This window comes from Salvelinus alpinus, chromosome 12 (assembly GCF_045679555.1).
Source record: "Salvelinus alpinus chromosome 12, SLU_Salpinus.1, whole genome shotgun sequence".
NCBI lineage: Eukaryota > Metazoa > Chordata > Actinopteri > Salmoniformes > Salmonidae > Salvelinus > Salvelinus alpinus.
In genome coordinates, this window is record NC_092097.1 from 26,715,598 (window position 1) to 26,731,057 (window position 15,460).

At 41.5% G+C, this 15,460-nt stretch overlaps 1 protein-coding gene across 1 annotated transcript; it reads right to left on the minus strand.

Annotated features, from left to right (window-relative positions):
* Nucleotides 1-1,854: 1,854 nt before the first annotated feature.
* On the minus strand, nt 1,855-7,029 carry LOC139535780 (MICOS complex subunit Mic10-like). The gene is made up of 4 exons (XM_071335567.1): nt 6,838-7,029; nt 2,436-2,483; nt 2,199-2,308; nt 1,855-2,079 (listed from the first exon to the last, which is right to left on the minus strand). The coding sequence occupies exons 1-4, from the start codon at nt 6,896-6,898 to the stop codon at nt 2,071-2,073; spliced, it is 228 nt and encodes a 75-aa protein (XP_071191668.1). The 5' UTR covers nt 6,899-7,029; the 3' UTR covers nt 1,855-2,070.
* Nucleotides 7,030-15,460: the final 8,431 nt, after the last annotated feature.

Genomic DNA, 15,460 nt, shown 5'->3' on the forward strand with positions numbered 1-15,460 from the left:
TGACCTCCCTCTTCTGGCAGCAGAACAGACCACATCTGATGGAAAATGGTTGTAATTATGATGCTGACATGTGTATGATATCTGAACCAGCTGTGTTTTCTGATTAGTGGCAAGGTTATTAGTGATTATGACTGTCTTCTGGAGAATCTGGCAGACAGGCACAGACAGGTACACTATTATGTCCTAGAAATCTACCCCCCTCTTCCCTCCACAGGTGTGCAGGTTGGATTGTATCCACAAGCACCCGTACCAGTGTTTTGCGCTTCACTTGAAGACAATAAGTGAAATAGAGGAACCTTTTTTTGAGATAATGTTTGTACCATGTTGTGTTGCTACCATGTTGTCATGTGGTGTTGCTACCATGGTGTGTTGGCATCTTAGGTCTCTCTTTATGTAGTGTTGTCTCTCGTCGTGATGTGTGTTTTGTTCTATTTTCTTTAATCCCCCGTCCCCGCAGGAGGCCGTCATTGTAAATAAGACTTTATTCTTAACTGACTTGCCTAGTTAAATAAAAAATGTCAACATATACTCCTTACTTTTTGCCGAATGCTTTGCAGAATGCATGCGTGAGTGTTTACATGCATGTGTGTGTAAGAGTGTCTGTGTGAAATAATGTTTATATACACACACACACGACTGTTGAAGAACGTATTGTATCTATTATGGAGAGAGATACACGTGAATGTGATTTTTAAATTGATTATGTGGTATAAATACAGTGTGTTTGAGATTGTATATGTATGCCTGGGCATATCTGTATGTGTGCTGTATGTAATGTGTATAGTTTAAGCTCATGAGGGAGCATGTGAGGTTGTACACGTGTATGAATGTGTGTTTGAATAAGTGCCTTGAAGTGAAAGTGTGAACGTGTTTCTCGCTCTGTGTGTGTGTGGAACAATGTGTGTGTGTGCGTGTTTTCAGACGTGCACGGTGCAGTACTCACCTGTTAGTAATAAGAGCTGAGCTTCAGTCCAGCACTGACATTCTAGAACATTCCACAAATTCTGCTGCTCCAGGGGGCTGGACAAACACACTCACAAAACACACTTAGACACAGTGCTGCCAATGAACACACAGGTATAGAAGATTGCTCACAAAAGACACACAAGCTAGCATGATCCTTCTCCATGCAGCACCACCTACACAATCACTGCCAACACACACATGCACGTACACACACACAGGTTCTCTGCCATTGCCAGCGTCCCAAACACTCCCATATGAGGTCAGACTGCATGGCGTTGCAGATAAGACTTTCACCTGGAACAATGTATTTCGCCCTTCTTGCCAGCGCAACATTGGTAACATGTCCTACAGTTTCTCCACTGAAACTATTCGTGGTAGTGCTAGATGGTAGCAATGCACAATAGATACTATTCAGGGGCGCAACTTTGGTTTTAGAAGTGTGGGGGGGGACATAATTATTATTTTTTCAGCCAGATACACTCAAAAAAGCCTACCCGACCGCTCGGAGGCGTCCGTATGGTCCTAAAGCACATCGTTGCCTCGTTTTGTATCACATTCCAATGGTAAAACAGGGGGGGACATGTTCCCCCATCCCCAATGAAAGTTGCACCCCGATATTAATGATAGTGCTAATTAGTTGTAATGCTGCACATCAGAGCCAAAATCCATGACCACCCCCCCTCCATCATCCATGGCTTAATTTTCTTTAGATATATTTTTTCCCCTGCTTCCCCTCTTTCCTTGAGGGCTGCAGGTGCTGAAGCTGGCTCCCATTCCAAAACAGCAGGAGTTTAACTCTCCTACTCATTAACACACAAAATACTTAAATTCCCCCCCGCTCTCTCCCTCCCACACCAAGCTTGCCAAAGTCATTTCAAAATACAGATGTTATTTGTGAGCACTCAAATACTTTATTGACACAGATGACAAAAGTAACTTAGGATATTTCTGTCAAATTCTTCATTACTGTTTTATTAAATATATACATATCGACTGCCCTGAGACTCACACAGTAATTACATTGGGTGGCAGGGAGACAGAGTTCCGTCCAAAATAATAAGGACGAGACAGCAACTTCTACATCAGCCAACTCTCATCAGTCTTCTACTGTTCCTGAAAGACAAAAAGAACAGTAATTGTATTATGTGCAATTATTGTTGAGGACAAAAGATGGGACACTGTTTCAAACTTAATGGCATCGACCTTGGTCATGGCGTGTGTGATTTGCTCACCTTCACCATGTGGCCATGGAGCAGGTAAGGTGACCTGAAGTCCTGCTGGCAGTTGGAGTAGCCCATGCCTAGCCCCACACCCGAGCCAAACACCACTGGCCATGTGCGCCCTGAAGATGGGACGGACAATTCACTTTAATAAACAAACCATAACTCCCACAAAGATCAACACATGGTCAGTTTATTAAAAAGCACAAATTACTATGACTGTTCTCTGCTGTCTGAGGCAATACTCACGTTTGAAGAAGAGAACTGAAAACACAATCCCCACACCAAGGCCGGTGGCTACAGCGAGGGAGAGAGAAAGAGAGATGTATAAACTTCAAGAGGAACAGACAAAAACCAACTCAGCAGCACACCCTATGATTACGTATTGGGGTGATGCACACACACACAGGTACGGAATTCCCTGGTGTGCTCCGAATTAAAACTTCTCTAACGAGTTGAGGGGGGGCAACATGGCCTCTAACCCCAGAGTTGGTTAACTTCTTATGGCTGGGGGCAGTATTGAGTAGCTTGGATGAATAAGGTGCCCAGAGTAAACTGCCTGCTACTCAGGCCCAGAAGCTAAGATATGCATATTATTAGTATATTTGGATAGAAAACACTCTGAAGTTTCTAAAACTGTTTGAATGATGTCTGTGAGTATAACAGAACTCATATGGCAGGCAAAAACCTGAGAAAGAATCCAACCAGGAAGTGGGAAATCTGAGGTTTGTCGGTTTTCCTATCCAATATACAGTGTCTATGGGGTCATATTGCACTTCCTAAGGCTTCCACTAGATGTCAACAGTCTTTAGAACCTTGTTTCTACTGTGAAGGATAAGGGAATGAGAGCTGTTTCAACCAGGTGTCTGGCAGAGTGCCATGAGCTCACTCAGGCGCGCGCCCGTGAGAGGTAGCTGTGTTCCTTTTCGTTTCTAAAGACAAAGGAATTCTCCGGTTGAAATATTATTGAAGATCTATGTTAAAAACATACTAAAGATTGATTCTATACATCGTTTGACATGTTTCTACGAACTGTAATGGAATTATTTGACTTTGTCTGGCCTGCACGTCATGAAATTTGATTTTTTAACTAAAGGCGCGAACAAAAAGGTATTTGGACATAAATTATGGACTTTATCGAACAAAACAAACATTTATTGTGGAACTGGGATTTCTGGGAGTGCATTCTGATGAAGATCAAAGGTAAGTGAAGATTTATAATGCTATTTCTGACTTCTGTTGACTCCACAACATGGCGGGTACCTGTATGGCTTGTTTTTGTGTCTGAGCGCCGTACTCAGATTATTGCATGGTGTGCTTTTTCCGTAAAGTTTGTCTGAAATCTGACACAGCGGTTGCATTAAGGAGAAGTTCATCTAAAGTTCCATGTATAACACTTGTATCTTTTAGCAATGTTTATTAAGAGTATTTCTGTGAATTGATGTGGCTCTCTGCAAAATCACCGGATGTTTTGGAGGCAAAACATTACTGAACATAACGCGCCAATGTAAACTAAGATTTTTGGATATAAATATGAACTTTATCGAACAAAACATACATGTATTGTGTAACATATAGTCCTATGAGTGTCATCTGATGAAGATCAAAGGTTAGTGATTCATTTTATCTCTATTTCTGCTTTTTGTGACTCCTCTTTGGCTGGACAAAAAATTCTGTGACTAGGTACTGACCTAACATAATCAGATGGTGTGCTTTTGTCGTAAAGCCTTTTTGAAATCGGACACTGTGGTGGGATTAACAACAAGTTTATCTTTAAAATGGTGTAAAATACGTATGTTTGAGGAATCTTTATTATGAGATTTCTGTTGTTTGAATTTGGCGCCCTGCACTTTCACTGGCTGTTGTCAAGTCAATCCCTTTAACGAGATCTCAGCCGATCTCAGTCGTAAGAAGTTAACAGCACCTGTCAGCCAGACATGGATCATTAGAGAGAGAAAGCGGGAGAAGACGAGGTAACGCATGTGAAAATGAACTTAATTGGAAAGAAAAAAATGGAAATGGAGTGGAAAGGGAGAGGAGATGCCTGGGGGTAGGAGTAGCTAGTGCTGTGAAGGACAGACACAAAGAGGGAGGAGAGATAGGGGGGATAGAGGACTGGCAGTGTGATCTAGAGATCTGGGATGTGTAAGTAAGGGAGAGTGAGGGTCCAGTCTGGTCAAGCTGAGGGTCCAGGTGGGTTGATGTGATCTCCATGACTAGGAGGTGGACAGACAAACTGATCAGACACCACACAGACAGACCAAGTAAGTGTGGACCAGAGGGGGAGCTTGAGGAGGAGGAATGTGTTTGTGTTCTTAGCTTCACCTCGCTGTGGGCCGCGCCCCGCCCAGCTCTGGGCCAGCCATCACAGAAACACATAAAAACAACAGTTTGGGCCCCTCCACTTCTTAATTGGATTCAGAGAGCTATGCAGCATGACGATGCGCCGTTGCCAGAGCACTCAGACGCTGCTCCCTCCGCTAGGATTACACAATTTACACATGTCAAACAAGACCACAAAAACGACATCCCACATCTTTATTGCTGCTGACAAACATAAAATCATGCTCCTCTTCACCCCCCCTTTCCAGTCCAAGCTTTAAGATTTACAGACTCAGCTTTTGTCTCTTTAACCCCACTCCCTCTCTTAAACTCTCCATTTCTCCTCCTCCCGCTCCTCCCCCTTCCTGTGATAGTTGCCGAAATGCAGTGGAGTTGGCCAAATATGAAGCCAGATCTGCAACAGATTTACAGTTATGAATCTCTAGCCACACAGTGTGATCAAAATCTAAAACCTGGAAATTAGGAAGTTCTCATGGCTAGTTGCTCCAAAACTAGCTGACATTCCAAGACCATGGCTAAATACCTTGGTTACAAAGGATGAGAATTAAAACCCCTCTGAGGAAAAACACTACTTAAATGGCCTCTAATTTCCCCAGATATTGTGTTTGGAAAGGGTGCCTTAATATCATCAGAATGTGTGACATGTTCTTGGACATTATTATTTTATGGATATTGGACTACCTTCACACTCCACATGCATAATTAAAATGTTTTATTCCCACAGGTTTAAAATGTTTTATCCCCAACACGATCCAGCAACTGTAATAGTAAAGTAACGTTTAGACAATAGGCCAGGGATAAGGCTAGTGCAACTATACTGTCTGCACTGACCTTTCTGTAAAGTATAGTAACAATTTACATTAACTGTAAGTTTATTAATCCTCATTAGACATCATATATCAGCACATGATAGACATGACAGGGGTCCATGTGGCTCAGTTGGTAGAGCATGGCGCTTGCATTGTCAGGGTTGGGGGTTGGATTCCCACGGGGGGCCAGAATGAAAAAGTATAAAATGTACCGAGCACTACTGTAAGTCGCTCTGGATAAGAGTGTCTGCTAAATGATCAAAATGTCAATGTAAATGACATAACTACATAGAACATAATTAAAGCTTGATTTATGTACTCATAGTAATGTGGGTATTCCAATAACACTGGTTATGTTCTGATTGAAGAAGCTCTAGATGGGCTTGATAAGGAGCATACAGTTCAGTTGCATCATTACTGTATAGTTTGTTTAATCATATTAACCTTTGACTCAATGTCATATGCAAGTCTCAGTATTTCGTATTTTTTTAATCAAGGCAATACGCAACAACGCTGTCTGTCCATAGCCAATACTGTGCCTAATAGAGAAGGTCTCTCTCTGACATGAAAGAGGATGAGACAAGACTAGGCCAGGGTGAATGATGGGATGAAATTGTTAACAGATGCATTGATGAGCTATAGGTATCCTGTCAGCAGCACAACATAAGCCATGTGGAATGTTGCCAAGAGGTCTATGGATGTTGCTTGGTACGTGCATCAGTGGCACAGTAGAGTGAAGTTCGTGATGAGAATGGACGGTGGCTAGGGGCAATAACAGACACACATCCAAGACCCTCTATCAGGGGTGTATTTATTACGTCTTGCAAGAGACACCATTTAAAAACGAAACGGAAGCAAACAGAGCAAACGGAACGAAATGGGGAGAGATCTACCTGAATTTGTCAAATAGAAGTTCTCGTTTTTGCAGCAAACATTTTACTCAAAATGGGAAAAGTTATCTGTTCCTAATCGTTTTGCAACAGACAAAACGATTTAACAGAATCTGTGTAATGAATACACACCAGTTAGTTCCCTGTGACCTGCATTGCAACAGTTAGGGATTCTGGTAACATTTTACTGCATGACATTGTATCAGTTATAGCATTAACAGTTACTGTCATTGAAACATTGTATCAAAGGCTTAAATTAGGGCGTGAAGGGCACGAGATCTGAGTGTTTCAAGGACTTGACACAGAATAATAAAAAACAGAGGACCTGCGAACGCAAATGTTTGTGTCCGCTTCTGCAACACAATAGCCTATAATATAATTTCTACAACAAATCAATCAGCCAAAAAAATATAGCTATGTTAATGAGCTTTTGGTTTGAAATGGCAATTGACCTCACCGGGTAACGTTATACGGCCCACACCATGCGATGACAGGTGGCCTTGCTAAGATCATGCGCCTAGTCCTCGGTTTACACTGCCCTGTTTTAGGTTGTACGCTGTTCGGAATACATTTCTCAATAGATGCATTTTTCAAAATATAGATATTTACCTAACTTTACAGCGCTATCAGCTAGGCATCGGTCCCACTTCCGTCCCTGTTCCTCGGCCATGTCTTAAATTGCTACCCGTCCAACGAAAAATCTTCAAAAACCGCGAGATTGGGGTCATGTGATCTCTACGTCACGCTTCTTCTTCTTCTTCTCCTTCTTTAAAGTTTATGGCAGATTACAACTATTGGTGTATTGCCGCCACCTACTGTAGAGGGTATATAACAACCATCCCACTCCTTCAGTCACATCCCTTTATTTAAGTGGGCAAGTCAGTTATTAAAGAACAAATTCTTATTTACAATGGCGGCCTATAAAAAGGCAAAAGGCCTCCTGCGGGGACGGAGGCTTGGATTAAGAATTAGGAAAAAACACACATCATGACGAGAGAGACAACACTACATAAAGAGAGACAACACAACATAAAGAGAGACAACACAACACTACATAAAGAGAGACCTAAGACAACAACATAGCATGGCAGCAACACATGACAACACACCATGGTAGCAACACAACATGACAACAACATGGTAGCAACACATGGCAGCAGCACAAAACATTATTGTGCATTCCCTACACATACTCAGGTGCCTGTGAGGACGGAGCATTCATCGACGGGATTCCTTGTAATGCCTCTGCAGAAAAATCCACAAAATGTTTTTAAAAAATGCTCAGCCGCACAAAATGATGCCTATTTTCTCATATTTCCATTACGTTTGCACTGTGCAGTTGACAACCAAAGTAATAAACGTCCACCTTCTTAACATGCAACGTTGACAATTAATATAATCTTTTGGCTCTACTCCTACTACCATTACTTATTCATCTTCACTCCTTTCTTCCACTCATGTCAACACCTCTGGATAGGTGACATTCTGGACAGCCCTTATTCTTGCCACCTCCCTCTGCTTCACCTGACAGGACACTTCAGAAATTCAAGTGCATGTTCACCACCACAATTGCAGCATTTACACTCAGCTGGCATATAATACTACTCCCGTCTACATATACTTGACACATTACCGAATAATTTACATTTATCACACTGCATGTGTTTGGGCACGAAAACCTACAGGATGTTAGCAGGGTTGGAGAGCCCTGCACTAAAGTAGATCTCAGAGTACTTTGTTGAGGGAAGCTTTATTATGACCAAACAATGAGGTGAGACATTACAACAATTTGGCCCATATCCACAAAGCATCTCAGAAAAGGTCCTGTTGGAATCCTGTTAAAACCTGTTTTAAGACAAAAAAGACTTCCAGCTCAGAGTAGGTATTAGGATGATGTTTTAAGACACTGTCCAGACAAACTCTCAGCCAGGAGTAAAATTAACTAATAAAAGTTTCTCAGGTGGTAATCAAAACAGTTTGAGGTACCACAAAGGAAAGATAGTGATGATGAAAGCCTTTGATGGCGCCATAGACAATGATAGAGGCCTCTAGTGGCCAAAAGGCCAAATTAGCATGGGAAACGCAATAGAGATAAATAGTAATGGCGTCTTTTTGTAGGCACTAATTGGGTTTTTGGATTTTGGGGGGATAAACGCCAAAAATAAGGTCTGTAACTAACACAGGCATAGGAGATCCTATACTTTTTGTTCTATGAGATCATCTTCATCAGCTAACGTCACTTTTTGTGAACTTGGAAGAATTTATTATATATTTTTTAAACACATGAAGTATATAAAGGCTTCATAATTCATAACTGCTATTATCTCATAGAACATAATTTATAAGATTTCCTAAGCATGTTCACCTCAGACCTTATTTTCTGCGTTTATTCCAAAATTCTATTCTTTCACCATTCATTTTACGAGTTTTAGGATGACAAGTTGGCGAGCGCTATTGAGGGCTTCCACCATAATGTAGACAACTGGGTGGGACATCCGACTTCATTGGCTGATCCCTCCTAGTGATCATGTTGGAGTCATGTCCAACCGGGTCATCAGAAGGGATCAGCCAATCATGAAGAACAAAATTGACTACTTTAAAATTGATAGCTTCAATGGCGCTGCCAATGCTGTCACATACACTATATTGGCACAGCTACAAAGATGAGTCCTATCTACATGTACAAATGACCCCGACTAATCTGTACCCCTGCACATTGACTCGGTACCGATACCCCCTGTATATAGCCTCATTATTGTTATTTTATTGTGTTACTTATTTTATTTGTATTTAATTTTTTACTTTAGTTTATTTAGTAAATATTTTCTTAACTTCATTGTTGGTTAGGGGCTTGTAAGTAAGCATTTCACGGTAAGGTCTACTACACCTGTTGTATTCGGCGCATGTGAAAAATAACATTTGATTTGAGTCCTCTATCTATCTCTATTACATTTACATTTAAGTCATTTAGCAGACGCTCTTATCCAGAGCGACTTACAAATTGGTGCATTCACCTTATGATATCCAGTGGAACAACCACTTTACAATAGTGCATCTAACTCTTTTAAGGGGGAGGGGGGGGTTAGGAGGATTACTTTATCCTATCCTAGTATCCGCAATACTCAATCATGAGGCATCAAAGCCAAAGGAAGTGAATAATATTTAGAAATTATATAGATGGAAGGAAAGTAGTGTGGAAATCTACCAAAAAACAATTAATCAACAGCAAATTCAATCCCTTCTAGACAATTTCCTGGACAAAATGTTTCACTGTAATAATGAAGGTGTAAACTTGGCATTAGAAATCTAAACAGTATATTTGACCTCTCAGCTTCCCTATCAAATCTAAAAATGTCAAGCAGACAACCTAAGTAAATTAACAACAATGACAAATGGTTAGATGAAGATTGCAAAAACCTAAGAAAGAAATTGAGAAACTTATCCAACCAAAAACATAGAGACCCAGAAAATGGTGAATCACTAATACAATACAGAAATACACTACGGAAAAAGAAGGAACAGCATGTCAGATATCAGCTCAATGTAATCGAAGAATGCATAGAATCTAACCACTTCTGGGAAAATTGGAAAACTCTAAACAAACAACATGAAGAGTTATCTATCCAAAACAGAGATGTATGGATAAACCACTTCTCCAATCATTTTGGCTCTATAACAAGGAACAAAGAGAAAAAACATATACATGATCAAATAAATCTTAGAATCAACTATTAGACTACCAGAACCCACTGGATTCTCCAACTACATTGAATGAACTAAAGGACAAAAACACAAACCCTCCAACCCAAAAAGGCCTGTGGTGTTGATGGTATCCTAAATTAAATGATATAATATACAGACCACAAATTCCAATTGGCTATACTTAAACTCTAACATCATCCTCGTCTGGCATATTCCCCAATATTTGAAACCAAGGACTGATTACCCCAATCCACAAAAGTGAAGACAATTTTGACCCCAATAACTACCATGGGATATGTGTCAACAGCAACCTTGGGAAAATCCTCTGCGTTATCATTAACAGCAGACTCATCCATTTTCTCAGCGAAAACAATGTACTGAGCAAATGTCAAATTGGCTTTTTAGCAAATTACCTTACGACAGACCACACATTCACCCTGCACACCCTAATTGACAAACAAACCAACCAAAAACAAAGGCAAAGGCAAAGTCTTCCCATGCTTTGTTGATTTCAGAAAAGCTTTTGACACAATTTGGCATGAGGGCCTGCTATACAAATTGATGGAAAGTGGTGTTTGGGGAAAAACATACAACATTATAAAATCCATGTACACAAACAACAAGTGTGTGTTAAACATTTTTATTTTTTATTTTATTTCACCTTTATTTAACCAGGTAAGCTAGTTGAGAACAAGTTCTCATTTACAACTGCGACCTGGCCAAGATAAAGCAAAGCAGTGCGACACAAACAACAGAGTTACACATGGAAAAAACAAGCGTACAGTCAATAACACAATAGCAAAAAAAGAAAGTCTATATATAGTGTGTGCAAATGGCATGAGGAGGTAAGGCAATAAATAGGCCATAGTAGCAAAGTAATTACAATTTAGCAGATTAACACTGGAGTGTGTCACGATCGTCTTCTTGAGAGAGATTGGACCAAGGCGCAGCGTGTGCAAAATACATCCTCTTTATTAAAGAAGAGAAAAACCAAGAAACGAACAACTATACACAAACAAACAAAATAACAAACTGACGACCGTGAAGCTATACATATAAATAGTGCTGACACAAACACTACACATAGACAATTACCCACAACCAGCTAAAGCCTATGGCTGCCTTAAATATGGCTCCCAATCAGAGACAACAATAACCAGCTGTCACTAATTGAGAACCAATTCAGGCAACCATAGACTTTCCTAGACACCTACACTGAACACTAAACCATCTACTCTACTTAACCCCCTAAACCATACAACACCCTAGACAATACAAAAACACATACTACACCATGTCACACCCTGACCTAACTAAAATAATAATGAAAACAAAGATAACTAAGGCCAGGGTGTGACAGAGTGATAGATGAGCAGATGATGATGAGCAGATGATGGTGTGTAAGTAGTGATACTGGTGTGCAAAAGAGCAGCAAAGTAAATAAAAACAATATGGGGATGAGGTAGGTAGATTGGGTGGGCTATTTACAGATGGACTATGTACAGCTGGTTAGCTGCTCAGATAGCTGATGTTTAAAGTTAGTGAGGGAAATGTAAGTCTCCAGCTTCAGCGATTTTTGCAATTCGTTCCAGTCACTGGCAGCAGAGAACTGGAAGGAAAGGCGGCAAAAATAGTTATTGGCTTTGGGGATGACCAGTGAGATATACCTGCTGGAGCGCGTGCTACGGGTGGGTGTTGTTATGGTCACCAGTGAGCTGAGATAAGGCGGAGCTTTACCTAGCATAGACTTAAGCATGACCTGGAGCCAGTGGGTCTGGCGACGAATATGTAGCGAGGGCCAGCCGACTAGAGCATACAGGTTGCAGTGGTGGGTGGTATAAGGCTCTTTGTTAACAAAACGGATGGCACTGTGATAGACTACTACATCCAATTTGCTGAGTAGAGTATTGGAAGCTATTTTGTAGATGACATCGCCGAAGTCGAGGATCGGTAGGATAGTCAGTTTTACGAGGGTAAGTTTGGCGGCATGAGTGAAGGAGGCTTTGTTGCGAAATAGAAAGCCGATTCTAGATTTGATTTTGGATTGGAGATGTTTGATATGAGTCTGGAAGGAGAGTTTACAGTCTAGCCAGACACCTAGGTATTTGTAGTTGTCCACGTATTCTAGGTCAGAACCGTCCAGGCTAGTGATGCTAGTCGGGCGGGCGGGTGCGGGCAGCGAACGGTTGAAAAGCATGCATTTGGTTTTGCTAGCGTTTAAGAGAAGTTGGAGGCCACAGAAGGAGTGTTGTATGGAATTGAAGCTCGTTTGTAGGTTAGTTAACACAGTGTCCAAAGGGCCAGATGTATACAGAATGGTGTCGTCTGCGTAGAGGTGGATCAGGGAATCAGCCGCAGCAAGAGCGACATCATTGATATATACTCGGGCCGAGAAAAGAGTCGGCCCGAGAAGTGAACCCTGTGGTACCCCATAGACTATTGATTGATTAAAAAAAACACAAATTTCTTTCCACAGGGCCGGGGGGTGAGACAGGGATGCAGCTTAAGCCCCACCCTGTTCAACATATATATCAACGAATTGGCGAGGGCACTAGAACAGTCTGCAGCATCCAGCCTCATCCTACTAGAATCTGAAGTCAAATGTCTACTGTTTGCTGTTTGCTGATGATCTGGTGCTTCTGTCCCCAACCAAGGAGGGCCTACAGCAGCACCTAGATCTTCTGCACAGATTCTGTCAGACCTGGGCCCTGACAGTAAATCTCAGTCAGACAAAGATAATGGAGTTACAAAAAAGGTCCAGTTCCCAGGACCACGAATACAAATTCCATCTAGACACTGTTGCCCCAGAGCACACAAAAAACTATATATACCTCGGCCTAAACATCAGCGCCACAGGTAACTTCCACAAAGCTGTGAACGATCTGAGAGACAAGAGCCTTCTATGCCACCAAAAGGAACATAAAATTTGACATACCAATTAGGATCTGGCTAAAAATACTTGAATCAGTTATAGAACCCATTGCTCTTTATGGTTGTGAGGTCTGGGGTCCACTCACCAACCAAGAATTCACAAAATGGGACAAACACCAAATGAGACTGCATGCAGAATTCTGCAAAAATTTCATCCGTGTACAATGTCAATCACCAAATAATGCTGATTCCCTCTAATTATCAAAATCCTAAGCAAGCTGTTCCTGGGGCTCTGTTCACAAACACAAACAGACCCCACTGTAACGGCAGCCTTCCCTCTCTTCACTAGAAGAGGGGGTGAAACAGGGATCGGACCAACACGCAGCGTAGCCAGTGCTCAACATGTTTAATTAAACGAAAACCGTGAACACTTACAACGAACAAAATAACAAAATGTGGCAAACCGAAACAGTCCTATCTGGTACAGACCACAAACAGAGACAGGAAACAACCACCCACAATCCCCAACACAAAACAAGCCACCTATATATGATTCTCAATCAGGGACAACGATTGACAGCTGCCTCTGATTGAGAACCATATTAGGCTGGACACAGAAACAGACGAACTAGACATACAACATAGAATTCCCACCCAGCTCACGTCCTGACCAACACTAAACAAGCAAAACACATAAGAACTCTGGTCAGGACGTTACACCCACAGAGCCCCAGGACAATTAGACCCAACCAAATCATGAGAAAACGAAAAGATAATTGCTTAACACATTGGAAAGAATTAGAACTAGAATGCTATTTGGCCCTAAACAGATAGTACACAGTGGCAGAATACCTGACCACCGTGACTGACCCAAAATTAAGGAAATCTTTGACTATGTACAGACTCAGTGTGCATAGCCTTGCTATTGAGAAAGATCGCCGAAGGCAGACCTGGCTCTCAAGAGAAGACAGGCTATGTGCACACTGCCCACAAAATGAGGTGGAAATTGAGCTGCACTTCCTAATCTCGTGCCAAATGTATGACCATATTAGAGACACATATTTCCCTCAAATTACACAGACACACAAAGAATTAAAAAACAAAACAAATTTGGATAAACTCCCATATCTAGTGGGTGAAATACCACGGTATGCAATCACAGCAGCAAGATTTGTGACCTGTTTCCACAAGAAAATGGCAACCAGTGAAAAACAAACACCATTGTAAATAGAATCTATATTTATTTTCCCTTTTGTTCTTGAACTATTTGCACATCATTACAACACTGTATATATATACATAAGATAACATTTGAAATGTCTTTATTCTTTTGGAAGTGTAATGTACAGTTTTTATTGTTTATTTCACTTTTGTTAATTATCTATTTCTGTAAGGACTTACGCTGGAGATGAGAATCAGGTACGGGGAGTTGAACATTTAATAATGTCACGGCCGTCGTCAGGGTGGAAATGACCGGACCAAGGTGCAGCGTGGTAAGCGTACATTTTCCTTAATTTATGTAAATGTCGCCAACAAAACAAGAAACAAAGACACGACCGTGAAGCTTACTAGGGCTATAGTGCCACTAACAAAGATAACTACCCACAAAATACAAAGGAAAAAAGGCTGCATAAGTATGATTCCCAATCAGAGACAACGATAGACAGCTGTCCCTGATTGAGAACCATACCCGGCCAAAACATAGAAACAAACAACATAGAATGCCCACCCTAAAGCACACCCTGACCTAACCAAACAGAGAAATAAAACGGCTCTCTAAGGTCAGGGCGTGACAAATAAAGAACGGACATGCAACCTGACAGGAACAGCGTCAGAACTGGTTACACCAAAAATCCTGAAATTTCCATCACTAACTATAACATTTTCCGACAAGATAGAACTACCAAAGGGGGCGGAGTTGCAATCTACTGCAGAGATAGCCTGCAGAGTTCTGTCAAACTATCCAGGTCTGTGCCCAAACAATTCAAGCTTCTACTTTAAAAATCCACCTTTCCAGAAACAAGTCTCCCGCCGTTGCCGCTTGTTATAGACACCCTTCAGACCCCAGCTGTGCCCTGGACACCATATGTGAATTGATTAAACCCCATCCATTTTCAGAGTTCGTACTGTTCGGTGACCTAAACTGGGACATGCTTAACACCCCGGCCGTCCTACAATCTAAGCTAGATGCCCTCAATCTCACACAAATTATCAAGGAACCTACCAGGTACAACCCTAAATCTGTAATCATGGGCACCCTCTTAGATATCATCCTGACCAACTTGCCCTCTAAATACACCTCTGCTGTCTTCAACCAGGATCTCAGCGATCACTGCCTCATTGCCTGCGTGCGTAACCGGTCCGCGGTCAAAAAAACACCCCTCATCACTGTCAAACGCTACCTAAAACACTTTAGCGAGCAGGCCTTTCTAATCGACCTGGCCCGGGTATCCTGGAAGGATTTTGACCTCATCCAAATAAGCATGCCCCATTCAAAAAGAAAAACTAAGAACAGATATATCCCTTGGTTCACCCCAGACTTGACTGCCCTTGACGAGCACAAAAACATCCTGTGGCGTTCTGCATTAGCATTGAATAGCCCCCTCAATATGCAACTTTTCAGGGAAGTCAGGAACCAATATACTCAGTCAGTTAGGAA